The sequence below is a fragment of the Narcine bancroftii genome, chromosome 6 (genome assembly GCF_036971445.1).
Source record: "Narcine bancroftii isolate sNarBan1 chromosome 6, sNarBan1.hap1, whole genome shotgun sequence".
Lineage (NCBI taxonomy): Eukaryota > Metazoa > Chordata > Chondrichthyes > Torpediniformes > Narcinidae > Narcine > Narcine bancroftii.
In genome coordinates this window covers 141,383,176-141,410,778 of record NC_091474.1, presented here as the reverse complement: position 1 = coordinate 141,410,778, position 27,603 = coordinate 141,383,176, and the positions used below count along the sequence as shown (strand labels likewise).

The 27,603-nt window shown below is 39.3% G+C and overlaps 1 protein-coding gene and 1 long non-coding RNA gene across 12 annotated transcripts in view; one reads left to right on the top strand and one right to left on the bottom strand.

The window, feature by feature from the left end:
• The window catches only part of LOC138736539 (doublecortin domain-containing protein 2), a 134,824-nt gene that overhangs the window by 95,208 nt on the left and 12,013 nt on the right, over window positions 1–27,603 (bottom strand). For 8 of the 10 annotated variants that reach the window (XR_011340371.1, XR_011340370.1, XR_011340369.1 and 5 more), the window contains exons 3-4: window positions 24,992–25,281; window positions 22,199–22,247 (exon numbers count right to left, since the gene is read on the bottom strand). Coding sequence is in view for 5 of the 10 variants with exons in the window: in XM_069886209.1 (XP_069742310.1) it covers window positions 22,199–22,247; window positions 24,992–25,281 (339 nt within the window). In the remaining 5 variants the exon portion in view is untranslated. Of the gene's footprint in view, window positions 1–22,198; window positions 22,248–24,991; window positions 25,521–27,603 lie in introns of all 10 variants that reach the window. The other 2 variants (XM_069886210.1, XM_069886213.1) reach the window with 2 other exon arrangements.
• LOC138736540 (uncharacterized) overlaps window positions 1,066–27,603 on the top strand; it is a 35,760-nt gene continuing 9,222 nt past the window's right edge. For both annotated transcript variants that reach the window (XR_011340373.1, XR_011340374.1), the window contains exons 1-2: window positions 1,066–1,354; window positions 5,427–5,512. This is a non-coding gene — a long non-coding RNA (uncharacterized lncRNA). The remainder of the gene's footprint in view (window positions 1,355–5,426; window positions 5,513–27,603) is intronic.

Sequence of the window (27,603 nt, the reverse complement as noted above, 5' to 3'; positions counted from 1 at the left end):
GGCCTAATTTGGAGTTCTGTGTGCAGTTCTGGTCGCCTAATTATAGGAAGGATATAAACAGAGTGGAGAGAGTGCAGAGAAGGTTTACCAGAATGTTACCTGGGTTTAAGCATCTAGAGTATAGGGAGAGATTGGACAGATTAGGTCTTTATTCTTTGGAGCGTAGAAGGTTGAGAGGGGATTTGATAGAAGTATTTAAGATTATGAAAGGGATAGACAGAGTGGATGTGGATAGACTATTTCCGTTAAGAGGAGGAAAGATTAAAACAAGAGGACATGAGTTAAGAATTAAGGGGCAGAGGTTTAGAGGTAACATGAGGGGGAACTTCTTTACTCAGAGAGTGGTAGCCGTGTGGAATGAGCTTCCGGGAGAAATAGTGGCGGCGGAGTCAATTGTATTATTTAAGAAAAGGTTGGACAGGTATATGGATGAGAAGAAGATGGAGGGTTATGGGCATTGTGCAGGGAGGTGGGACTAGAAAGGGGTGTTTGGTTCGGTGCGGACTAGAAGGGCCTAATGGCCTGTTTCCGTGCTGTAATTGTTATGTTATGTTATGTTATGTGTCCCACCTTATCTCACTATCTGTCTTTGACAGAAAATTAGCAAGTTTGTTAGTTTCAATTTGTTTGTTTTCTTCCCAATTCAAAATTAAGCAGTTGGAGATTTAATTTTAATTTTAATTTTAAATTCAGCAAACATCAACTATAGTCATTTAAACCACAATATTTGCAATATTTGCAGACTAGATGCATGACCAATAGATACATCTCAAAACACTCTCAAGGGTGACAATACAAGCTGAAGCATTGTACGTATGTGTGTGCATGTGCATGTATATATATATATATATATATATATATAGTGGGGAATTGTGCCACCATTAACAGACCAGCATCTTTAGTTGCTGGCCCCTGCAAGATCAGAAGTTCCCTGTGGCCAGGGGGCACAAAGAACCCTGGGCGGCGCATGACTTCAGAGGTCAGGTGATTGTGATAGCACACCAACTGTAATTATTTAAACTCCTGTGAAGGTTCCATTAAACAGTTCTGTTGGTTCAGCTCATAGACAAATTCTGTTGTGCTTTATTCACTGCACCGTTCACTACATTGGTGACCCTGACAGTCCTAACAACATTTTGGACCTCACTATGGATATGCTGAACACTGTTGCATTCAAACTTCCAGTATTTTGGACCTCGCAGCCACAGGTCTAGTTTGAGCAGGCCAAGGCCCAGCTCCATCTACGCCAGATTACCGCTGATGCAATGAAGTGCTACTATGTTGTTGCATCACTCGACCAAGACCCTGCGGAGCATGTTGTTGATTTCTTACGCAAGCCTCCAGCCAATGACAGGTATGAAGCCATCAAAGTCCTGTTCATATATATATTTTTTTTTCGGCCTTCCTCAACGTAACAGGGGACGGCCTGGGTGAATGCACACCTTCTGGCGCTCATGGACGGTCACAAGCCCTGTCTGCTTTTTGAGAAACTTTTCCTTGATCAAATGCCAGAAGACGTCCATTTGATGGTCGCAGATGAAGACTTTAATGACCCCCATTGCTGAGCAACCCATGCAGATGAGTTGTGGCACATTAAGCATCAAGGTAGACTTTTGGTTGGGTGTGTAGCAGTGCCTCAGCAAAGGGAACAAAATCTGCCCACTCCAGATCGTGGTGCGGTGTCAGACTCTTCCAGATGCAGCACCGACAGAGCAGTGGTGCTATGATCATCAGAGATGGGAAGCTGCAGCCCACTGCTGCCATCCCCACTGCATGCATCCAGGAAATGCCAAGCCTGGCCGAGGGTAGTGTCCATGACAGCAGGCCACAAGAACAACCTCCTTTTCCTCTGGGAGCAACACTCAGGTAGTCAGTTCTTGGTCGACACTGGTGCGGAGGTTAGCGAGTTTCCCTCCTCTGGCCCAGACACATGTTCAGGAAAGAAAGGCCCTCCTCTCACATCCGCCAACATCAGCAGAATTGGGACATACTGGTCATTGACAATTCCACTCAATCTTGGCTTATCGCGGTTCAGTTGGTCCTTCACCATTGCTGATGTATCACAGCCACTCCTGGGAGCTGATTTTTTTGAGCACACTTCCTTCTAGAAGATCTCAAAAGATGCCACCTAGTTAATTTGAAGACTTTCGAGTCCTTCACCTTGCACCCGACAGCATTGCCCACACCTCGCCTCGGTGACGCTCTCAGACAATGAATATGGCAGAATCCTAGTGGAATTCTCCAGCATTATTACTCCACAGTTCGTGACAGTCCAACCGAAACATCGAGTTCAGCACCACATTCCGACTCATGGACCTCCCCTGCCTGCACAAGTGAGCAGGCTACCTCCGGATAAATTGCAATTGGGTAAAGACTAATTCCAACACATGGAGGAAATGGGGATTATTCCCCGCTCCAACAGTCCTTGGGCATCACTGCTGCATATGGTACCTGAGGCATCTGGAGAGTGGAGACCTTGTGGGGACTATCAGCATATGAATGACATCATTGTGGCAGATTGCTACCTGGTTTCCCACATACAGGATTTCTCTGCGATCCTTCACGGTCCTAAGATTTTCTCCAAAATTGACCTGGTGCATAGGTACCATCAGATCACAGTTCACCTGGACAATATTCCTAAGACTGCCTTGATTTGGGCAATATGAATTCCACCATATGCCTTTTGGTTAAAAAAATCCAGTCCAGACATTTCAAAGCCAAATGGACACAGTTACCCGGGGCCTGGATTTCATACTCAATTATTTGGATGGCATCCTTGTCACCAGCCACTTGCGGCAGCAGCACCGGGCCCTTCTCCGTCAACTATATCAATGACTAGGTGACCACAGGTTAGTGATCAACCTGGCCTCACATCAATCAATTTCCTCAGCCACTGCATCAGTCAGCAGGGAGCAGTTCCACAGCCTTCCAAGGTCGAGGCCATTTGCAAATTTCCAAGACTCTCTACCATTAAAGGCCTGCAGGAGTTTGTTGGGATGATGAACTTTTACCATCGTTTCATGCCAGCTGCAGCCAAAGTTATGCGGCCACTTTTCAAACTCTTGTCCGGACATCCCAAGGAACTGAAATGGGATGACGAGGCCCTGGCCATCTTTGAGACTGCCAAAGGGGCACTAGCAAGAGCCACTACACTCCTGCACCTGAGGGTTGATGTGCCAACAACTCAGACAGTGGATGTGTCAGGCGGGGTTCTGGATCAGCTCATCAGTGGCATCTGGAAACCCCTAGCTTTTTTTAGTCATTATTTGAGACCATCGGAGCAGAAGTACAGTGCTTTTGACAGGGAGCTCCTTGCCCTCTCCTTTGCCATACAGCATTTTCACTATTTCCTAGAGGGCAGAGGGTCCACAGTCAATACAGATCACAAGCTGTTGACTTTCACCTTCGCCAAGATGTCAGATCCATGGTCAGCAATGGCAACAACAACAACTCTCCTACATTTCAGCATTTGACACACTATCCCGCACCACCATCGCTTCCCTCCATTTGCCTGCTCCCGGTATAGACTACACAGCTTTGGGAGCAGCTCAGCAGGAAGATAAAGAGATGGTTGCATATCAAGACTGAAATTGGAGGACGTACGTTTTGGTCCAGCAAATGCCTCCCTACTTTTTAACGTATCCAACCAAGGCCCATTGTACCTGATGTGTGGTGATGTCGGGTATTTGATGCTATACACAGTTTGGCCCACCCTTCGATTAGGATGACAATATGGCTCATGATGGGTACATTCATGTGGCATGGCCTGTGTAAGCAAGTCGGCAGTTGGACAAAGACATGGATCCAGTGCCAGACCTCAAAGTACAGCGCAACACCAAAGCCCCATTACAGGTTTTAGCACTCATGCAGCGCAATTTTGATCACATGCACATGGATATCGTTAGCCCGTTGTCCATGTCCAAGGGTGCTACTCACCTCTTCACAATAATAGACAGGTTCACGAGATGGCCTGAGTTTGATGAAGTTGAAGAGAGATAAGAATGAAAAATTTGAGGTGCAAATAGTTCAAGATAAAATGGAGAAGATGGAAAATTAAGCTGATTTATTGGCTGTTGTTAAGAAATTGTGTTTAAAAAAATGGATTGTTTTGAGAGTTTCAGCAGAAGAAACAATGTTTAAGTTGTGGGGTTTAAGGAAGGTGATGAAGGGAACTTTCTTTCAACATTGGATCCCAGATCATTTTGAACAGGATGAGTTTCAAGGAGATATTGAAATAGAGTGGGCACATAGAGCCCTAAGACCATGACCACCACCTGATCAAAGACCATGACCTATTTTGATAAAGTTTCTTGAAATGTCTTCTTTTTCAAGTGAGAAAAAAAGAATAGAGTTGGCAGCAAAACAATCCAAGGAACAAAAGGGTCCATTAGAATATAATGGAAATAAGATTTTATTTTACCCTAACATTAGTTTTGATGTGTTGAAAAAAGGAAAGAATTCAACCCAGTGAAGAATATGGTTTGGAAAAAAGAATATAATTTCATTTTACAATATCCAGCAACAGGTTTTTGTATAGGGTGGCCCGAACAAGTTTTTTTTTCCCGATCCTGGATCAGTGCAAGAGTAAGCAGATATTCATCAAGATGTTGAACAAGTTTGAAGATTCTTCTTCTTGAAATATAATAAGATTGATTAAACCTGTCTTAAAAATATAATTTGATGTCAAAATAAATATTCGGGGTAGCTGGAGGAAAAAAAAGGCTCTGACATCTATTGTTAATGGCCTTGGCCACTACCCATAAAGTTGAAGGGGGTAGTTCTGTTGTATATTATTGTAACACCCCCAAATGGGGAAGAAATTTTTACTTTATTTTATACTTTTATTTTTGTCCTTTTTTAATTTCTTTTATATCTGGATTCTTTAGAGAGAAATGCCTTTATATGAGATTTATAGAATTGAAAAGCCAAGGAGTTGAGAAGAGAGTGGTGAAGGGAAGACATTTTACAAGGATGATAAAAAAATATATAGTAATGAGTAAAGTTATGAATGTCTCAAGTTTTAATATTAATGGGCTCCACAGTCCAGTGAAGAGGAAAAGAATATTGACACATATAAAGGAAATAAAGCTTTTCTTTTGCAAGCTCACTCAATTGAAAAAGAACATCAAAAATTAAAAAGGGATTGGGTAGATTATGTGCCAACTTCTTCATTGAATTCAAAATCAAGAGGAATAGCCATTTTATTAGATAAGAGACTTTTGGTTTAAATAAAAAAATATATATACAATTACAGACCCTGCAGATAGATATGTTACGATAAATTGTCAAATTTATTCAGAATATTGGACATCAATAAATATTATATGCACCAAATGTTGATGATAGATTTATACAAGAAACTTTTTTGAATTTAGCAAATGCTAATGAAAATATTTTAATAGGAGGTGGATTTAATTTCTGTTTAGATCCAATACTAGATACATCAACAAGAACTGCAGTAAGGACAAAAGCTGCCAACATTACATTATCATTGATGAAAGATTTAAACTTGGTAAGTGCTTGGAGAAGTCTTCATCCAAGAGAGAGAGACTACTTTTTTAAAAATTCTTGTAGACATGATTCTTACTCTAGGATTGATTTATTTTTTAATATCTGAACTTCAAGGTAGAGTACAGCAAGCAGAATATAAGTTAAGAATTTTATCAAATCATTCTCCCTTGTTGTTGACAATAACAATGGTAGATAACAAGAATCAGTTTATAGATGGATGTTTAACTCTCTGTTATTAAAAAGGAAACATTTTTGTGATTTATTAGAAGACATAAAATTATTTTTTAAACCAATTCTAATTTGGTATCTAAATAAGTTTATTTTATGGAATGCAATGAAAGCGTATATATGTGGTCAAATAATTAGTTACACTTCTAAAATTTAAAAAAAGGACTATAAAAGAATTAGAACAGTTGGAAATAGACATAACAAATTTAGAAAATGATTTGCAGAGGAAAGTAACTGAGTATAAATGAAGATCCCTTATAAATAAAAAAAAAGCTTCAATATAATTCTTTAGAAACATATTGAACAGAGAAAAATATTGAGAACAAACAGAAGTATTTTGAATTAGATGAAAGAGCACAAAGTTTTAGCATGACAATTAAAGACAGAACAAGTTTCAAGAATGATGTTAGCAACTGAGAATGATTCAAATTTAATTTCTTATATAAAATTATTCAAAGTTATAGAAATTTGAATCTTTGAAAGGTGATAATAAAATAGACAATTTTTAAAATCTCAAATAAATTTACCTAAATTAAATTTGTATGAATAAAGAGACTTAAATGCACCTTTTACATTTTAAGAGGTTAGAGAAGTATTAAGTTCTTTACAGAGTAAAAGTCTCTAGGAGAGGATGGATTTCCACCTGAATTTTGTAGAATTTAAAGATTTATTGATTCCTCTATTAATGGAAGTATTAACTCACATGGTTGAAATTCATGCATTGCCGGAATCTTTTGTGATTGATTGTATCATATTTTATCTAGTATGTAGATATGTTTTTGAATGAAATAGATTGTGGGGGGTAGTGTAGATCACAAATAAACACAAACACTTCAGAAAACAGACCTCATTTAAAATGCCAGAGCTTTGCTCAAGCCAGACAGTCCAGGCTCCGAGTGCTTTTGCAAAAACTTTGAAGAATACCTATAGAGACTTCACAATGAGGTGTTAATTAGACATGCTGTGGAGTAATGGATTAAATTTGGGTCCAGTGCTGCAATCTGTCTGGATGCAGTTTGTTGTTCTAAGATGGTCTTATGGTTTTGCAAGCAGAGAGAGTGAGAGAGAGGAGACCAAACAGGCTTTCTCTAAGAGAGAGAGAGAACTGGTTTCTGCAGTCATGGCAAGCTGGCAGCTTGTTGAAAATCCAATTTGTAAATTGGTTGTGAGTTCTGAGTTCACCCTGTTGAAAACCCTTGTGGTCTATAAAAGAGGAAATGGCTGGTTAGAGTGTTTCATCTGAAATAAGGGAAACCAAAAGTAACTCTGTGGTGCCACGCAGAAGAAGAGGTTAGTTATCATTTGGAAAACCCTGATAGGACAAGTTTCTTCGGCAAAAGACTGAAGTGGCTGATCGGAGGGAATCAGTGTCCAATGAGCAACAAATCTCTTTAAGAAACTGACAAGAACCTTCCCGAATGGTAACCATTTAAGCACTAAAGCTTGGTGAAAATTTATAAATAGTAAATTCTGTGCACAGTATAAGAATTGCCTGACACCGATGAACTTGGAAGGGTGAAAAGTGAGACTGGACTGTGATTCAAATAACTTTTCTGAACTTATACACATTACATACACGTGTGTTTAGAATTAGAAGGGGGTTAAATTGTTAATAGCAATAAGTTAAAGTTTAATCCTGTTCTTATGTTTAAAGAAAATTTAAAACTACATTTGTTTAAGTAACCATTTGTCTGGATGAATTTCTATTGAGGCAGGGTTTTGGAGTCCTCTGGGCCTGCAACACTTTTAAAACAAAAATAATAACAGTGCTTTTAAAAAAAAGATATAGATTCTTTAAGACCATCTTCATATAGACCTATACCTTCGTCAAATGCAGATTATAAAATAGTTGCAAAAATATTAGCAAATAGACTTGCAAATTTTTTAATGAAGTTAATTAATATGGATCAAACTGGATTTGTAAAAATAGAAAGTCTGCTGGCAATGTGACTAGATTGAAGAGGATAATATATTTAGCGCGGAAAAGATATTTGGCAGACTAGAATGGGATTTATTATTCAAAGTACTTGCTAAATTTGGATTTGGACAGACATTTATTAATTGGATAAGAGCCTTGTATAATGACCAAGAGCCAAAATAGACAAGTTTCAAAATTTTTTCAATTCACTGGATCCAGTAGACAAGGATGTCCATTGTCACCAACTTTATTTATTCTGGTAATAGAGACATTGGCAGAATTGATTAGGTCTTATTTTGATATAAAATGTTTTAGAGCTGGTTGAGAGGAATATAAAGATAAGTTTATTTGCAGATGATGTGAGAATTTATTTGACAGAACCAAAAACTTCATTATATAAACTATACTCAAGATTAAAAGTATATGGAATAGTATCTGGTTATAAAGTAAATTGAGATAAAAGTGAGTTTATGCCTCTTATTACAGGTGATTATGCACAGTGTAAAAGAGATATTCAATTTAAGTGGCCAGTAAATGGAATAAAATATTTAGGTATAAGAATAGATAATAATTTAAAAATATATTTAAATTAAATTATAACCCTTTATTAAGAAAATTAATGAAGATTTAAGAAGATGGATGGAATTAACTCTAACTTTATTGGAAAGTTTAATTGTATAAAAATGAATATTTTTCCTAGGTTACAACACCTTTCTCAAATATTACCTCTATCTATTCCACAGGAATTTTTTAAAGAACTGAATAAATATGTAATAAAGTTTCTTTGGAGGGGTAAAATGTCAAGAGTTTCAATAGAAAAATTGACTTGGAAATTTGAATTAGAAGGTTTATAACTTCCAAACTTTAAAAATTATTACAATGCAGCACAATTGAGATTTCTTTCTTTTTTCTGAAAGGAGGGAGAAAAACCAGCGTGGATGAAACTAGAGATGAATAAAATAGGCGAGACAATGGGATAATAGATTAATAATTGGAGATATAGATACTCCATTGTTCAAACATTTGATAAATGTATGGAATAAGGTAAATGTTGAAATGGGAATTAAAAACTATCAGATATCTAAAATGCTATTGACTCAAAATAAAAATTCCTTTTACAATGAATAATAGACTTTTTAATAATTGGTCTTGTAAAGGAATTACAGGAATAATGGACTGTTTTGAAGAGAGGAAATTAATTGACATTTTATCAATTAAAACATAAATATGGGATACAAAATAATACAATATTTTGCTATTATCATATAAAAGTGTATTTATGTAATAAATTGGGTTCAATAATTTTATTACCTGAAAGGAGTAAAATATAAAGTTTGATTTCTAATAAATTTATTAAGAGATTTATTTCAGGAATGTACGCTTGATTGCAAAAGGGAAGACAAAAACCAGAAATTCATAAATCTAGACAAAGGTGGGGAACTGATTTGAATATTACTACTGGGGGGAAAAACTGGTTGGAATTGAGCCATGATAGTATGATAAATACAATAAATGTTAGATTATAGATGGTCCAATATAACTTTTTACATAAATTATATCCTACCCCACAAAAATTAAAGAGCTTGAAATCAGATTTATCAGATAAATGTTTTCGGTGTAATCAAGAGATAGGTACTTTTTTTACACTCCACTTGGTCATGTTCAAAACTGAGACCTTTTTTGGACAGAATTAGCAGTATTTTTAGAACAGATTATAAAAGTCAAATTTCCTCAAGATCCAATGATTTTCTTGCTAGGCAACGTTTCTGGGATTAGGCCAAAATTAAAACTTAACATATTTCAAAAGCATTTTGTGAAAAGTACATTGGCTGTTGCAAGGAAAATTATAGCAGTCTCATGTAAATTAGATTCAAATTTGGGAATGGATAGATGGCACGCTGAAATGTGTAGTTGTATACCATTTGAAAAGAAATTACATATAATTTAATAGATAAATATGATAATTTCTTAAAAATTTGGTACCCATACTTACACACTATGGGTATTACATTCCCTAAACCTCAAATCTTATCAATTTCTTGGTGAATATATATATTTATATATGTTAAAGGTAAAATTTGATTGAATTTACTGTAATTTTTGTAACCAGATAAAATTTCTTTTTTTCTTACTTTATCTTTTGTATCTTTTTTCTTTCTTTCTATAATTCTTCCCTTTTATGTTATTTGGCTTATTATTATTTTGGGGAGAGGGTATGGGAGGAATGGGGGGGACAAATACTATGTATTATTATTGTTTATATAATGAAGGATTTTTCTGTCCAGGGTATTTGGACATTAATACATGTATAAAATATAATATTTTCAAGGATAACAAAAAAAATCTCACTTTATATGGTGTATTTCACATTATATATTGTACATGAAGTTCCTTAGCATTTAAAAACAATGAAATACATTTGAGATTTAGTCAATACTTTAAGCATGGAATTTTCATACAAAAAGCAAATTTCATATAGCAAACTCACTGAAACAACATTGAGATAGTGGTGAGATATTATCCTTTTATAGTAAGCTGAAGAATAAATGTTGAATTGGACACAAAGGAGAGTGCCCTCACTTTATTTCAAATTGAAGTCAAAAGATTGCTTGAATGGATCAAAGATGGGGTATTGGTTTGATGCCATATCCATGCAATCAAACTGAACTCTAAGTGAACAAAATGAAGCTGGAGAGATCAGGCAGCGTTTATAGAGAGAAATGATCAATCAATGTTTCCAGTCAGGACCCTTTGTCAAGACTAAAGTGGGAAGGTGAGATTGTGAGCATTAAAAGGTGGCAGGGGACTGGTGAAGTACCAAGAGGTGATGGGATGCTAGACAAATGAAAGCAGGCAAGATCCCATTGAACTGACCATCAAACCCAAAGCGATGCGAGTGATGTAAACTGCTTTCCACCTTCAATACATCACATGCTGCCACCTATGGTATGACCCCTTATCCATTACCTCGTATCTTAATGCTCAAATATTTCAATGCCATCTTCACCAGATTCAATAGTTTCTCGTTTGCTGAGTTCAATGCCCACATCTTGTAGATTCACTCTTCATTACTCTGTCCTTAACAACCTTCAGTGCCGAAAGGATTGAAATTTAAATCCATGGGGGCTTGGCAAGATGGCGTAGGGAACAGACGTGCCTTCCAGACCTCTCCTGACTCTGATTTATTGTTTTGACTTTAAGTGCCCGTTAAAGTTCTTTTAAAAGTTTATAAATAATGAAAGGTGTTGGATTAGTGCCTAATGGTTTATATGCAAAAAAAAGAGGTAAAAGAAAATATCAACAGACTGTTAAAAAACTATATTTTCCGAAATTGTCTGAGCCTACTTGTTTACAAGAAGCCAGGACTCAGCGTAGAATGGATCCAGAGGAGGACGTGCAGAGTTCGGCATTGAAGCTTCGTTTTAAGCCGGTGAGGCTCTCTGAAGGTCGCACTCAACAGCTTTCAGACCAAAGAGCTGGACGGGTGCCAGTGTTTCGCACAGTGGCCACTGCAGGTGTTGTTGCTGAGGCTTTGACAGTTGAATCAGCTGGGGCGCCACCAGCTGGAGAGTTAAAGAGCTGTCATTCGACTGCTATAGTGGTGGCGCTGCAAAATGCATCTTCAATTACAACGGTTTTTCCAGACATAGATTCAGTGAAAATGATTAAAGAGATTTGGCTTAAAGATAACCCTGATCTTCAGTCTCCTGGCATTGCTGGGGGGACTTTGAGAGGGATTTTTATACGAAGTCAAACTGCTAGAAAAGATACTAAATTAAGGGAAGGGACAGAAGATCCCGTGGTCTCTAAGGAACAGCAAGACCCCATTATGCCTGAATCTACTTCTGTTGAAATGTCTGTTAAGGATCTTGAAGATAAGATATATTCTGTATCGAGTCACTTAGCTAATTTTGTGAACCTGTTTATTTCCAAGATTAATGCGATGGCGGAAGTCATTAATGGAGCTTTTAAGCTTGAAACCATTGAAAGATTTGAAATGTGTGATCAAGGTTTAGTCGATGCACAGGATCAACTGCCAGATGAAAATAGAATAATTGAAACACTGCAGATACAAAATAAAAATTTAGCAAAAAAGGTTGATTATTTGGAGAATCAATCTAGACGGAACAACGTGAAAATTGTTGGTTTGCCAGAAGGTATAGAAGGACCAGATCCAAGAAAATTGTTTACTGAATGGATTCCACGAGTGTTAGGACAAGATAAATTCCCTGAAGGTTTAATACTGGAACATGCTTATAGAGTTTTAAGAAGAAAATCTTTTTCAGGACAGAATCCAAGATCTGTTTTGATCCGTTGTTTAAACTATTGTGACAGAGAGACAATTTTACGTACGACTATTAGAAATGCTCAGCAAAATAGATCTCCTTTGATGGTTCAGAATAATCCTGTTTTCTTCTATCAAGATTTGAGTCAAGAAATTATGTTTCAACGATGCGAATTTAATTCTGTGAAAGAACGTTTGTGGAAAAAAAGACATAAGGGAACATTCAGGTATTCTGCGGTACTGAAGATTTTTTAGGATGGAAATTAGCCAAAGTTCTTTGACAATCCTAAAGAGGTTATGGACTTTGCTCAGTCTCTACCAATCATGCAGTTTCAGGAACGATGTAGTCCTTCAAGGTCTCCAAAGAGAGTAGAGATGTAAGGTGGGATCCAGTTTTTTTTAAAGAAATGGAAGCAATGGTGACCGAAGTGGTAACGTTGATTTAAAAAAATAAATCTTTTATCTTTTTTTTGAGAAGAGTTTAAATAGTTTAAATAATGATGATAGTTTAATGAAATGGGAGTTGGGAGAGGGAACTGGGTGGGCACTAGTTTCCAGAAGTCATCAGCTACCTGTGAGTTATCTCACACCCAATATTTTGGGGGAGTTACCGCTTTGGGCCGTTTAAACAGGAGGAGGTAGTTGTGACCTCCGACCTGTTTTTTTTTCTTTTTAATTTTTGGGTTAAGAGTGAAGGTTTTTTTTTATTTTTTTTTAAATAAATATTTTTTTTTTAACTCTTTTTGTTTTCTGATTGTAATTGAGAGGGAATTAGGAGGTTTTTTTCTCTCCTTTTTTTTCTCTTTTTTTTGGGTGGGGTTTCTCTTCTTTCTTTCTTTTTTAAGAGGATGATGTCACAGAAGATAATAAGTCAAAAATTGAGGATGTTGAATTAGATGAAGAGGAAGATGAAGGGAAAGGTGATAAGAAGAAAAAGAAGAAAATTAAGTACAAATACATTGAGGGAGAAGAGTTTAATAAAATTAAGTTAATTTTGATAGAGAATTTTGAAGATGTTATAAATGAAGAATATGGAGAATTTTATAAGAGTTTCAACTTTTTTCTTTTTTTTTCTTTTTTTTATATGAGGGGAGGGGAAGGGAATAAAAAGTTTATCTGATTGTTTTTCTAAGGGATGTTTTTGTTCTCTCGATGAATTATAAAGGAAACTTAGTATTAATGGAAATTCTGTATTTATGTATTATTAATTATGATTTTTTTGTATAACAGATATGTGGTTGATATATGATTTTAATATTTGAACTTAGTTTTAAAGTGGATTTCATTTGTTAAATACATGTATTATGTTTTATTTAAATATATTTTTAAGGGTATTATTTTAGTATTGATTTTTTTTGTTAGTAATTTTTTTGTTGTTAAGTTTTATCCTTTTTTTTGTAAGTGGGGTTTTTTCTATTTTATTTACAATATTGTTAATTAATTCTTCACTCTTTATTTTGGGGGAGGGTTGGACTAATTTTAAATTAGATGATTAATGTTGTGTTATAATTATTGGGGGGGGTTAATTTGTGTAGTTTAATGATGTAGTATTCTAATTTTTATTATCTTATTTTTTATTATTTCTTTAAATGTAATTTTTATTTTATTCATGTCATAAAATTTTAAATAAAGTTTAAAAAAAAAGAAATTTAAATCCATGTTCTCATTCAAAAAAACTCCATCGATGGATGTCCCTCCTTCCCAGCTCTGCAACATCCTTCATTCCTGTGCAATACACATTGCATCTCTCTTGTTCCATTACCTTTGCACCATCTGCTTTACCTCCACCTCACCAGCCCTGCCATCCCCAAGTTTGGAAGTCTTCCTAAACTCTCTTTATTACACTAAACTCACGGTCTAATTAAATTGTCAATGAATGCACAGATAAAGTGTTTTATTTAAATAACAATCAAATGGACATAAAGAGAAGTAGCTTTTGAAGGAACATGCTACCACTTTTAAAAATCCTGAACAATTGTGTGTATTACTTCCACTAATCCTTGGCAAGAGCCAACTTATAATGACACTGCACTCAACATGGAATCTTTTAAGTAGGGAACTGGTTAAATTACATAGCGGGGGAGGAGTTTCAATTATTAATGTTTCCACTTTCAGCAAAAGATTAAAGTAAAAGATAACATGTGTCAAGCAGGGACAAAATGAATTAAATTAAATTAATTCACTCTTCAGGAGTGATAACACAAACCATGCAGGGCTGTGAAATTTGAATTTATTGTTGGATTTCTTCCCAGCTTTGGGAGCTAATCAACATTTCAGGGTAATATCTTGAGACCTGTTACTCAGTACATTTTATCAATATAACTGTTAAGCACAGCTCACCTCTATAGACAAAAGGTTTGATTCAAGGTAATAATAACATGAATTTGAAACAGTGGTAGAAACTGAACCCTTAGCACTAACTCAGCTCTCGACAATGCATTTGTAAAGTATAAAACGATAGGGTCAGAGCAGACATGAAGAATAAACTTTCTCAAGAGGAAACAAGCCTGACGTGTAAACTATCATGGGGTCAGTATCCTGACAAAAAGCCTTCACCTATAACATATTGACATTTTGGCACTTAGCAAATAAACAAATTCACTTGCAACATCACTACTCTAGTAACTTCACATTGATCCTAACTGTGGCACTGTCAGTGTGGAACATAGTCTCCACATGACCCGAATGGTTTCCAGCAGGTGCTCTGGCTTCTCCCACAGACCAAAGATGTGCTATAAAATACATGACTACTGTAAATTACAGCGTAGGTAAGCAGCCAAGGAATCAAAGCAGCCAATACAAGGGTGAATAATTTGCAAGTCACAAGAGAGGCAATGGGGCTGATGGGATTGCTCTGCTGGTAGTTGACATGAACCAATGGGCTAAATGGTCTTCTTCCATAGCATAATAAGGAAGTATTCTTCATCTCTGATGGACCATGAAAATGTTCACCCAATTGAAAACCAAACGCATTTGAGTTTTGTAACTGGTCCTGCTTGGCCACGGTGTTAGAGAGGATCACTGAAAGTGTTCACACCCAACAATTTCCCTTCTGCATCACCACACTTGAGTGCTACTAGCCTATGAAATAATGTGTGGCCCTGAAATTCCAAGGTTAAGATGGCTGTGGTCAGCATGGTGAAGTAAGAGGGTCTCCAAGACCGGTTCATGAATGATGGGCTCTGTGTCAGCTACCTATGGCACATAAAACCCTCAACAAATTTCAGGGAACCAAGATTCTTATTTGAGCACCATTTCTCAAAATAATCTATCAGGGTTGCACAAGTACTTTGGAAGTCAGTAAGCTTAAGGATGATTTTGTACTAACCTTCATATTTATCTACTCTGTCTATATTTTACACCTTGTAGTGTGGATTGCGGAGGGTCATGTGACCCCTCTGACTGGAACCTGGTGGAAATATGGATTGCGGAGAGTCATATGGCTTCTCCGTCTGAATCTAGTTGGAGGTCACCTCACCTTCCAATTATGGTCAAGCCTTGCCCATAGGTCAGCGCATACCTGGTCATTGGCCCCTTTGCCTCATTGATAGCTAGGTCAGACTCTCCAGCTGATAGTACTATTACCACATATCTGCCTCTGATAAACCCTAGCTCCACACCAGGTTGTGAACTGTGGGCGACACTGGAGAGACGCTGGGGCTGGTAAGATGCGCACAACAAAAGGTTGGGAGCCGTGGCATTGTGTGTCCAGAAAGTTAAGAGCCAAGCCTGCTAGGGGTGCCAGGTTGCATATGTTGTAAATTGATGGTCTACCTTCCTATTCGGATAGGAATAAGAAGTGTTGTGGTTGTGAGTGTGTTGTTTAATCTGGCAAGTGTATGTGTGTGCTTTTCACCACTGTTACAACTCCCCAACATGTGTAAATCAAACACTACTGTTCAACCAGTTCGAACTGGTTTCACACCCAACAATTGGCACTGCACGCAAGGTCCTTATTGTTTCAACTTAGCACGGCTGCAGGAGAGATGTTTTTGAATCGGAGCAGGAGACCTAATACAGGCAGCGAAAATAGGTCCAACAATAGTGCAGGGTTTGTGAGCTTGGCAAGCATACTGGCAGACCATAGCAAACCGTTAGACTGGTCCATGAACTGGACCCTCGTGGTGAGAAAATTGGTACCGCGTGGTGTTCCTCCTCAAGATGTTGGGATTATCAACTAGTTTTGACAAATAGTATCTCTCTCTTGAGATCCCAGTGTGATTTCATAGAAAAGAAAGATTGAGATAGTGCTGCGTGCTTCAGGAAGAAGCACAGGCTGCCCAAGCTCGAACCACTGATCTCAACGTGAAACAGACAGAGGTAGCCTGCAGGCTGCTTAAAATGCAGCAGCTGCGTGCAACTTGCTGGACCGGCTGGCAGATGAGCCGGTTAAAGTCCAGGCCATTGTCCTGGCCAGGGAATACGCAGCATTGGATGGCCCGAGTAGACACTAGAGCCAAGCATACTATTATCCCTAGCAATCCTGCAGTTTAGGGAAGACTACAAGTTTCCATAGAGGGTTTAGGAGGCTCTGTAATCCCAGCCAGAGAAGATACCCTCTGCCTATCCATGGGCAGTGATGCAGCCTGCTCCATCCCCATTTTGGCTGCTGACTCCCCCCGAGTGTATCTTAGGCATCAACATGCTAAAAGGGAAATACCTTCACACCAACAAGGGGAGGTTTACCTTTACGGTTGCCTGCGAGACAATAGTACATGCGGCGGCCAAATAGGAACCCACAATCGTTCCCTCACCATTCAAGATAGTCAGTAATTTACAATACCGGGAGACTGGGGGCACCAATGAGATCACAGAAACTATAAACGCCCTATAGTGTGAAGGAGTCATCCAGCCTCCTGTTTCACCATTTAAGTCTGTCCCTTGCAGAAGAAAAATGCACATGACCAGCAAATGCAGACAATTAATCTACGTCTCAGCCCCCTCACTGTTGCAGAACCCAATGTAGTCACACTGATGGAGGACATTGGGGGGATGGGAGATCAAACATGGGTATACGCTGTTGTCGATCTCACTTATGCTTTCTTCTCCATCCCACTCAGTCATCGCCCTCCTCCTGGTATTATAGTCGTAGAATACATCGATTATATCCTCCTGCAGGGCCCCTCAGAGAAATCAGTAGAACAAGCCAAGCACCCAACTTATTAATTACCTCCCTGTGGGCGCAAGGATGGGCCATTAACTTAGAAAAGATAAAGTGGTCAGTCAAACAGTCCTCTTCCTGGGCATCCAATGGCACTCCAGCTGTAGTGAAATTCCCACAGCCACTAAAACCAAAATCTTCAATGCAGCGGAGCCCACCCACAAAGTTGAAACACAAAGTTTTGTGGGTTACTGGCACCAAAGTACAGGTCATCTGATCATGCTCATCCATCCATTGTACAGCATTTCCAGGGGGAAAAAAAAACATGTTCTAGCAACAAACTGCATTTGAAATGGCAATGGTCATTGATCAGGCACTGGCGCTGGACCCCACCAGAATGGAGTACCCTTTGAATTGAAAGTCTCTGCCACAAAAAGAATAGTAGAGTGGAGCCTCTGGCAAAAGAGGCAAAGCTGCACCTCCCCATCATTGGATGGGTTAAATCTGTGAATGCCACCCACAAGGAAGGCAGTGCCCAACGGTTCTTCCACAGTTAAGTGGAAATGGTACATAGCAGACTGCACAGAGGCCAGACCTGATTGGTATGGAGTGCTTACATGAACAGGTCATGTCCCTGCCTGAAAGTGACACCCTCCCCCCCACACCCTAGGTACCCACAGTACAGCCCTCTCCCATGGTCTGGGACCAACCATTCAACACCCAAGACTGAGCAGCAGCAATAAGCTTGCTTTACTGATGGCTCCAGCAGGTGAAACTGTGTCAAACAGCGGTGGATGGCAGCAGCACTCCACCCCGCCATGGGTAAAACACATGCACAAGGAGGGGTGGGAGGTCCAGCCAACTGGCCGAGCTGGTGGCTGTGGTGTTCACACTAAAAAAAACGACCAGGCCAGTCTGCATCGACACAGATTCTTGGGCTGTGGTAAATAGCATGGCAGTGTGGATGACCCGGTGGCAGAGACAGAGCAGCAGATCCATGGCCACCTGCTCTGGGGACAACAGCACTGGCAGTTCATTTTAGGGGTGGCAAAACAAAGAACGGTCATGGTCCATCACAAATAGGTGCACACATCCAGGGACACCACTGAAACTGCCCACAATGCCACTGCAGACCGAGCCGCTCAAATCTGCTCTGCCACCATTCATCCCAAATGGAGCGACCCTGGCACCTTGACATGGTGAGCGCATCGTAGAAGTAGGCATATGAGGTCTGATGGGATGGGCAGTGAAGCTAGAACCGTGGTTGCCAATTGTCCCATTTGTCAATGAGTAAAACCAAGGGGTGGCAAGGGGCCCTCCAGGCCACATATGCTGGGGTACGGGAGTGGACCAGGTAGGGAAAATCAACTATATTGGGCCTCTCCCATGCCAAAATAAAAAAGCAATACATCCTCACAATGGTCAATACATACTTGGATGTCCTGGTGGTGGTGTCCTGAAGTCAACAACCATCTCTGTGGCCAGTGTCAACAGCTGAGGGTGCAGCAAAGATGGGGCTCCATGAGCACTCAATGGCACTCACGCATGGGATGGCATGACTGTTGCTTTCCAGGATATGTTGTGTCTTAGATTCATCATCTTAATTACCTCAGGGAGCACCCAGCCTACCACAAGCACCAGGACAGAAAGGTTCTGGATTATTGCTTTCCCCCAGTATGGCACAACCTGCCTGTCCCACAAAGTTGTCTGCAATGATTGACATGCTGGAGTCACTGGCCAATGAGATAACTGTGGCAATGTGGCATATAGAGGATACTCAGTCACTGGCCAATGAAATGGCTGTGGCACTCTGGCATTCAGAGGATACTCAAGTGGCAGAAGAGCTGACAGCTATCCACATGGTTACCTTGCAGATCCGGATGGCCCTGGACTACCCACTTTCCATTAAAGGTGGTACCTATGCAGTGATTGGTATGAGTGCTACACTTACATTCCCGATGATTCGGGGAACATCATTCATTTGACTGAGCATATCGAAGGGTTGGTGGGTAAAATTGAAAAATCAAGGGACCAGTTCCTGCATCATGACTCCCTCTGGGGAAGCTGGAGGCCCTTTGGGGAATCTGGGGAGTTGGTGGGCTATTACCCTTCACTGGATCACTACTATCGTCATAGTCAGAGCCAGGGTCAGAGGGCCAGTCGCACCCTTGCCAGTTAGTCATTGTATCACCTTTCTTACACTATCATACAAGGTCAGGTCGAACAGTCAGCCCTCCGGACCATTACGTACCCGAACAATTCTAATCAGTCACCTCCTTGGATGGCTTGGTGGCTGACAGGGGGTGGCAGGGGGAATCTGTTGCAGTCACGTACTTGCCTTTGTCGGGAGGAGGAGTGATCACTCATGTGGCAATGAGGCAATGAGAAGATCAGAAGAGTTTACCTGGGTGATGTTTGGGGAGTTGAAAATTGCAACGTTGTATCTAGTGAATAATAAAAGAAAGAGCGAACGGAAAGACTGGATCATTACATGGATAGGAGGGGACTAGAGGGGTATGGACCAGGTACTGGTCAGTGGGACTAGGAGGGTGGGGATTTGCTACGGCATGGACTAGTAGGGCCGAACTGGCCTGTTCTGTGCTGTAAGTGGTTATATGGTTATATGGGTGTGGGGGGGGGCGACCGTGTATGAGCGAGCGAGAGGGGCAACCACATCGGAGCAGCGGGTGTAGGCGAAGGTGACACTTTTGCAAAATGAAATTGAAGTCAGATTGCTTAATCTTCAAGAAAATTTTGATTTAAATTAAACTGAAACCGGAAGTTGACACCATTCTACGTCTGGTCAGCTTGTCAGTTCGTAACTACGGGTGGTTCATAAATTGGACATCTTCAACCCAGGGATAGTCTGTAGTAGATCTAGTACGGCCTCTCCTCTGGTAGGCTAGTCCACATTCTGTGTCTGGACTCTTTTTTGGACACATCAAACAAATTCTGTTCCATCTATCCTTCTTGCAGTAAGAAGGTGCCAGTCAATATTAGGAAAGGTGAAATCTTCCATGATAAGAACCCTGCAATTAATGTACCATTCCAAAATCTGGCCACTTAACCTCCTCAGTGTCCCAAGGGCTATTTAGGAGCCTATAGACTACTCCCAAAACACTGATTTATTCCTCCACGGCATCCTCTATAGCTGTGATACTATCCCTGCCTAGTAATGCTACCCTCCCCCTTCTTTTATCGCCCACCCTATACCCTTTAAAACATCTAAACCCCAGTACTTGCATCAGCCAATTCTCTGTAATGGGCACAACATTGTAATTCCAGATATTGATCCATGCTCTACGTTCATCTCCCTTGTTCCTAATACTCCTCCTTGGATTGACACAGATGCATTTCAAACTCTCCAACAAACCATATTTATGCTTCCTCGCCTGTCTGTCCTCGCCAACAAACCCACAGCACTTTGCAACATTCTTTCCACCTGCTCTATTCTCTGCCCTCATATCCTGGTTCCCATCACCCAAGCAAAACTAGTTCAAACTCTCCCCAACAGCTCTAGAAAACCATCCCCCAGGATATAGGTCCCTATCCTGTTCAGGTGCAGCCTATCCTTTTTGTACAGGTCATATCTTCCCCAGAAGAGATCCCAATGATCCACAAATCTGAACCCCTGTCTCCTGCACCAAATATTCAGCCACACATTTATCTGTCACAACTTCTTGCTCCTAACCTCACTGTGCAAGGCGTAGGCAGCAATCCCAAGATTACCACTTCTGTGAAGAATTCCTTCCTAATTCCTTCTTCTGAACCTCATCCCTATTCCTCCCTATGTTATTGGCACTAACATGAACCATGACATCTGGTGCTCACCATCCCACTGAAGAATGCTATGGACTCGATCTGAAAAACCTTTGACCTTAGCACCTGGGAGGCAACATACCATCTAGGAGTCTCAAATTTGTTTACAGAACCTCCTACCTATTTTCCTAACTTTCAAATCCTCAGTCATTATAGCTCTCCTCCTGTTTCCCCCCCCCCCGCCCTACCCCATCCCTTCTTAGCCAAAGGGCCACCACGACATGTCCCTAGTAGATCATCCCCCCAACTTATAGTTATGAATGAGATGCAGGATGATCATAGAAAAATGAGTAATGTTGTAAATGGAAGGATACTGCCTGATGCAATCCAAACAGAATCAGCAAAACATTCTGGTCCAGTTACATTCCGGTCTGTGCTCCTTGGACACAAAGGTGAGCACCAGATATGGTGAACAGCTAGGCACGGATTAACACACTGTCTAAGAACTCTACGTTTCAACTTTCAAGTGAGGATCAATGGTGGTACTCTCACCTGACTGATATGATATTAAAGATTGGGAGCAATTCCAGAAACTTCAGGTCAAAAATAATGGCTTCACCTTCTTGTCCGGCACTGAGGGAGGGCTGTATAGTCAGTGATGGCATCGTTCAAATGAGATGCTAAGGAGAATATATCTGCTCCCTCCTCCCCCAGTAAAACATCTCAGTAAAAGCTGGAAAGTTCTCAACAGCTTCTTGGACAATAATTAATCTGCCTGTGGAAGCCTTCTGTTCATAAGTTTAGCAATTAAAACACGATGGTCTTTGCTATTGAAACATCTCCTTGCCTCCCCACTTTCTAAACAATATTTTGTGCCAGGTGGTTAAAAAAAAACTGATAACTATTTTCTGACAATTTGTAAATCCCATGGGTTTATAGGTGAAGTTTTCTGTACTCCCTTGATTCTCCGCTGTGTTGATGCTCACTGGGATTAGGGTTCCCCTGTTCCATTTACACCTGCCGGATTCACCTGTATTATGTTCAACAAGTGTATTTAAAGTATCATCCAGTAGTTTGAAAAATCCAACTGTCCATCAACATTAAAGTCTCCGATGTGCCAGATTAGAGGTTTTATAACACTTTTCAAATTAGCTGCTGTTGGATCACTAATGACACGATGAAGCCGTGAGATTTTGACTCTTAGCCATGTTGTCACTTATCAGCAATACCATAATGCAGGGAGTCCTCACTGCACATTTTGAAGCCGAGGCCCATTTGTTTCACATCATATCTGAATTGCTAGTCTCAAGGAACCACATTGTCAATGAAACATTTCCAACTACTGATCGGAAAATAAAGCTGTTATAAATAAGCATAACAACATTGAAAAGCTCACCATCTCATTTATCTTTTTCTGTGGCTTTTTTGTTGTAATCTGTAAATAACTGAGGAAAAATAAGAAAACTGTTTCAGGTTGGCTCAAAACAGTTCAGTGCATATCTTGACAAACAAAAAAGAAAAGCCAGAATATTGATTTTAAACATCCTTTTCATCCATTATTCATTATAATTAAAGTAACAAACCATCCCTCCTTTCTAAAGGAAAATTGATTATTTATTTTATTGGAATCGAACATTAACTAGAATTGTACTGTTCTACAGAATATAAGATTTCATTCATTTTCAAACTTATAGAAAAAAGCAATAATGTATTGAAAGGATTAGAGCTTTCGCCAAGATGGAATTAACATAAAAACTGCCACACTTAAAAAAAATCAAGCCTAAATTATAACCCATGCAAATCAAGTTTCATTTGTGTGATCTTAATGTACATTGCACTCTAAAATGTCTCAGACCACAAGCCTCGCATATACCCAATAGTGAACTTTTGTGAATTAAAGCTGTTTATGGATTTTAAAAGTACCTTTATAAATGTTAAATATATTACATTTCTAAAGATATGACAACTAGGTACTAATGAAGCAAACAAATGATCCTGTAATTTTTTTCCCCAACTTTTTTATGTCACTTACCTGGTTCAACACATATGATTACACTGATCAAAAATTTAATTTATTTTATGATAAATCTGTTGCAAGATGAACAAATAAAACTGTGCAGATCCAGGCCTTTAAATATACCAACAAATTACTTTTAATGCAAATGTTTGTTTGAAATATTTCATTCTACATTATTGTACAATGGCAAAGGTTGATTGAATACATTAGGTCTGTAATTTGCAGTTAACCAGCAGAAAATTGAACAAAAAGTGCATTTTGGGAAACTTGCAATATTTGAGCATCTTATATTTGGATCGACAATTCTGAACTCCATAATTGATGATTGGGGCGCATGACCATAAACGAGTTTCTCTAGATGTTTTATTAACAAGTATTGAACTAAGAAAATACCTGTTTACCCTTTCAACTAATTACACTTTCTGCATAACAGTTTTGTAAATTTACTTTTTTAAAGCTATTTTTAAAGCATTTTTATTTGTATGTTAATTAGAATAAAAAGGAAGATACTGATGGCAAGTTGATTTTTCTCTGTCTCATTTCTAATATTTTACATAAAAAAGGTTTTATTATTTGAGTTCTTGTGGCAGAAGATTATTTAAAATGTATTTCCATTATTAGAAAGGGAAGATATTTGCAGCCTATGTTGCAATAAGTTAAGATTTGGCAAATTTATAATGTGCATGGTGATTTTAAAATTACATTGGATGTTAATGGGTCATAATGGGCTGAAAATGGCACTGGTAGTCTTAATATCCTGTCATCTATTCACATGCTTAGTAACAATTTGAATGGGGCTGGCTGCTCAGCCGACCTGTTTCAGAAAGACAATCTTCTTCCTCTGTAAACCTGCGAACTAGGGCACCTGCTGCAAATTAGATTGGAATTGTTCACAGTACACACTCTTCACAGCACAGAACATAGGAATAGGCCCTTTAGCCCATGTGTCTACTCCGAACACGATGTCCAAGGTAAAGTAAAATTCTGCTCCTTCCATGTGATGCATTTCCTTCTATACCCTGCATTTTCATGTTTTTTTTTATCTAGAAGCCTCTTTAATGCTACTGTAGTGTCTACTCCTTCCCCCACCCGACCCCAACTGTAAATGCATTTTCTTTGGTGTGTGATATTTTTACCCTGGCTAAAAGATTCATGCTCTGATTAATCCTAGCCAAATTAGAAAATCAGATTTCACTCCATTCCCCATCTAATGTAAATAAATAGAAGCTACACCTGCTCCACATACTTCAGTCACTTTCTCGTGTAGTTCTGCATTATATCACTGTTCTAAGTAATATAAACACTGCAAAGAAAATAAATCCATGGAAATCCATTCATAGCGAGTCTGGGAAGACATCTTCAAGTTGAGGTTGAAGTGGTGTGACAAAATACCTGTTGAGCTCCAGGTGGTGATGCTCAGCTTTGAAGGTTCTAGTAATGCCAGCCACAAATCACATTCACACTTTGACAGTCACCCAGGGTTAAAATTGCTTTCCCATTCTTGAAACCCTTAAATACTGATGACGTGTTAGCCAGTCTTTGACAATGCAATTCCACATCTAAGCCAACAATAACAAATATCTGTTTAAGTGGCAATACAGTGGGTAATGGCAACAAAAAAAAATTGCAATCTGCCGCCACTACCCCCCCTCCCCCTCCCGCCCATTCCACTGGATGCTACGGAGGCCAGGATTGAACTTGACACAATCAACAGAATTTGTGTGGAAGATTATACTATAATCCTGGAGTGATGATGGTTGGTGCTGTTTCAGTTTTGGTGGAAGTCTGCACAGCCTCAGTGATACACACTGGTCGTCAGAATTTGTTCTCTCTCCATTTTCCTTGACCATAGGGATGGAGTTTGTTATTATTACTTATGTTTTAAAATATACTGCTTCCAGTTAACAAATTGTCATTGCCTTATTTGGAAACGTTTTAACATGTATTATTTGCTAATAAACTCAGTAAGAGTTGTTTCATGCAAGTTTGTTTTTCTATTAATGATCTCATCATATTACCCAAGACCTAGATATAGAACTTAATAATAGATATCTTTAATTATGATCAAAAGATTCTTGAAATAAATGTAACAAAGAAACTGATCAACCTCTTTACCAGGGGCATTGAAGTCTGCAATGAACCAAAATGACCATGTTGCAATATCGTACTTACTCTAAGGTTTTAAACTTCTCCACTCCTGCGGCAACGTAGCTGGCTCCATTCTCTAGTTCATCCAGATCAAAGACTCTGTGACCCTCCTTAGGAGTGTAGATGTTCCTAACTGCCCCAAAGGGTGCATTAATGCCTTTGGTGACCTGGTTAAGGAAAGTGTCAAAGGTGGAGACTTGTTTGTTGATGAGAAACCTTCTGCCAGTGAAGAATGGGTCCCCATTTCGATAAACTATCACACTCTTAGCTGCTGGTGGCTGTGGGGGAGCTCCTCTCGATGCTGTGGCCATAGCCTTTTAATGATAACAATAATCAGAATAATGACGAGAGAAATGCCTGCAGTCACTTTCATTCGCAGTCAACGAGTTTCGCGCGTCTTCTCCAGAAGGTCCCACGGTCAAATTGTATGAAACATGAAGCCAGTCAGCTTGTTGGTCTGCTGCCTTAGTTTTGGCATCACTACAGTACCTGAAAGGCAGCAGACCCTGAACCAATAAATTACCTTTTGTGACTTGGGAAGAAAATGTGTGACCTTGAAATAAAGCAAAACAAAACACCTTTGATTAAATACCAGGCCACATTAGAGCAGGTTAATAGTTGTACATCAGATTTCAGTTCAATCCAGTGTTAATAACACTGTAATACAATGTTACTACACATAAAAGCAACAATGACCAATGAAAACGACTTTAGGAAATGCAAATAAATACAAGCTATACCTGCTCCACATATTTCAGTCAGTTTCTTGTGCGTGGGCAATATCACTGACTTGAGCAATTTGAACACTGTAAACAAATCCATGGAAAATAGCCAAGGGCATAGAGAAAGAGTCAGGGAAGATGTCCGCAAGTTGAGATTAAAGTTGTGAGGCTCAGTTTTGAAGGCTCTGCCTCCATTGGTGTAGATAGGTAAAAGGAGTTGACAGGAGATAAGAGCTAAAAGAGTAGAGGGCACACACTGGAACACACTACTAGTGGAGGCATTGAAATGCAGAGACAAAGGAGTCACCGGATAGGAGTCAGGAAGGTGACTCAGCGTCTGCATTTCCTTAAAAGGTTGAGGTGGGCAAAGCTACCAGCCACTAGTCTGTCAACCTTCTACAAGAGCGTCCTGGCTGGCTATGTCACGGCATAGTATGGTAGCTGGAGAGCATTGGATCATAGGTCAATCCACAGGACCATAAAAGTGGCAGAGAGAATCACTGGGGTCTCCCCACCTCCCCACCCCCCAATCAAAGTGATTTACCAGGATTGTTGTTTAAAGAGGGCTCACAAAATCAGTGAGGACCCTTACCACCCCACATGCAGCATCTTCCAGCTACTCCCATTGGGAAAGAGATAAAGAAGCTTTAGAGCCAGAACCACCAAGTTGAGAAATAGCTTCTTCCCTCAAGCAGTGGGACTGCTGAATGACTGATGAACTGCCATAGTAGCTCTCCAAGATTCCACTATTTATTTAATAATATTTATTTTAAATTTATGTATGCTTGCACTGTACTTACCTCTTTGTGGGTTCCATGTGTTTGCACAGTGGACTGAAGAATGTTGTTTTGTTGGGTTATACTGGTACAATCAGATAATAAATAAACTTGAGCTTAGCATTCATAAAGTGAGCAGAGCTATGAATGGGAGTAGATGCAGACAGGAGACCTTAGAAAAGTTGGATATCATATAATCACAGACCTGGAAAGGCCAGTCTGATTTGTAGAAATTGAGGGTGAACTGATCAAGGTGCAACAAATATGAAATTAGCACATTTTGGGCTGCAGCACTGCTGGTTGTTCCTGTGTCCTCCCTCATGGCTTGTGGGAACAGAGTCTGATCTTGACATCAGGTGCTAAGCATTTGGGGGTTTGCATGTTTTCCCTGTGACTTTGATGCTTGCTTCTGAATGGTATGATCCCCCTCAACCTCCCTCAGATGTGATGGTTGTCTAATTGCAACTGTAAATAACTGTTCAGCATAGATATATAGCCAATAAAACAGGGAACTTGGTGGGCATTTGTTGATGAGGCATAAGGATAAAATGAAAATCAGGAGGACTGATGGAATTACTCAGAGCATTAGCATTGGTCATTAACAATGAAAAGAAATTTACAGTAGGTGCAAGATAAAATGATATAGCTTCTTTTAAAACATGATCGTTCAAAGGATGGAACATCATGAGTTTGAAAATTACATGCTGATATCATACTTCATAAACATGATGTTTATCTTGCCAGGTTGACCCCTTTGATGATGCCGAAGGATTTTTGTTGGCCTGAGCACTCAGCTGATTGTTGGATAGCTTCTGACAGTGCAACAGTTTGATGGACAGCCTATCCACTCAGTGTAATTTGGGCATAATTTGGCATTATGGTAAAAAGCCTTTTCTTGCGCTGTTCTATGTCAATGTGAGATCCATTCAAGAGTCCAAAAACAGTAGGAAAGAAATTGTCCTTCATTTTGTTGTTGCATGTCCAGGATGAACATTGATGAAGTTTTTAAAGTAATTGGTCATTGCTCTATTAGATTAACAGAAAAGAAGTTCAGTGTTTGTGATGTGTATTTTTATCCAAATTGGATCATCTCAGGTCATTAAAGTTTTGAAAATATTTTCTAAAAATAAATAAATGA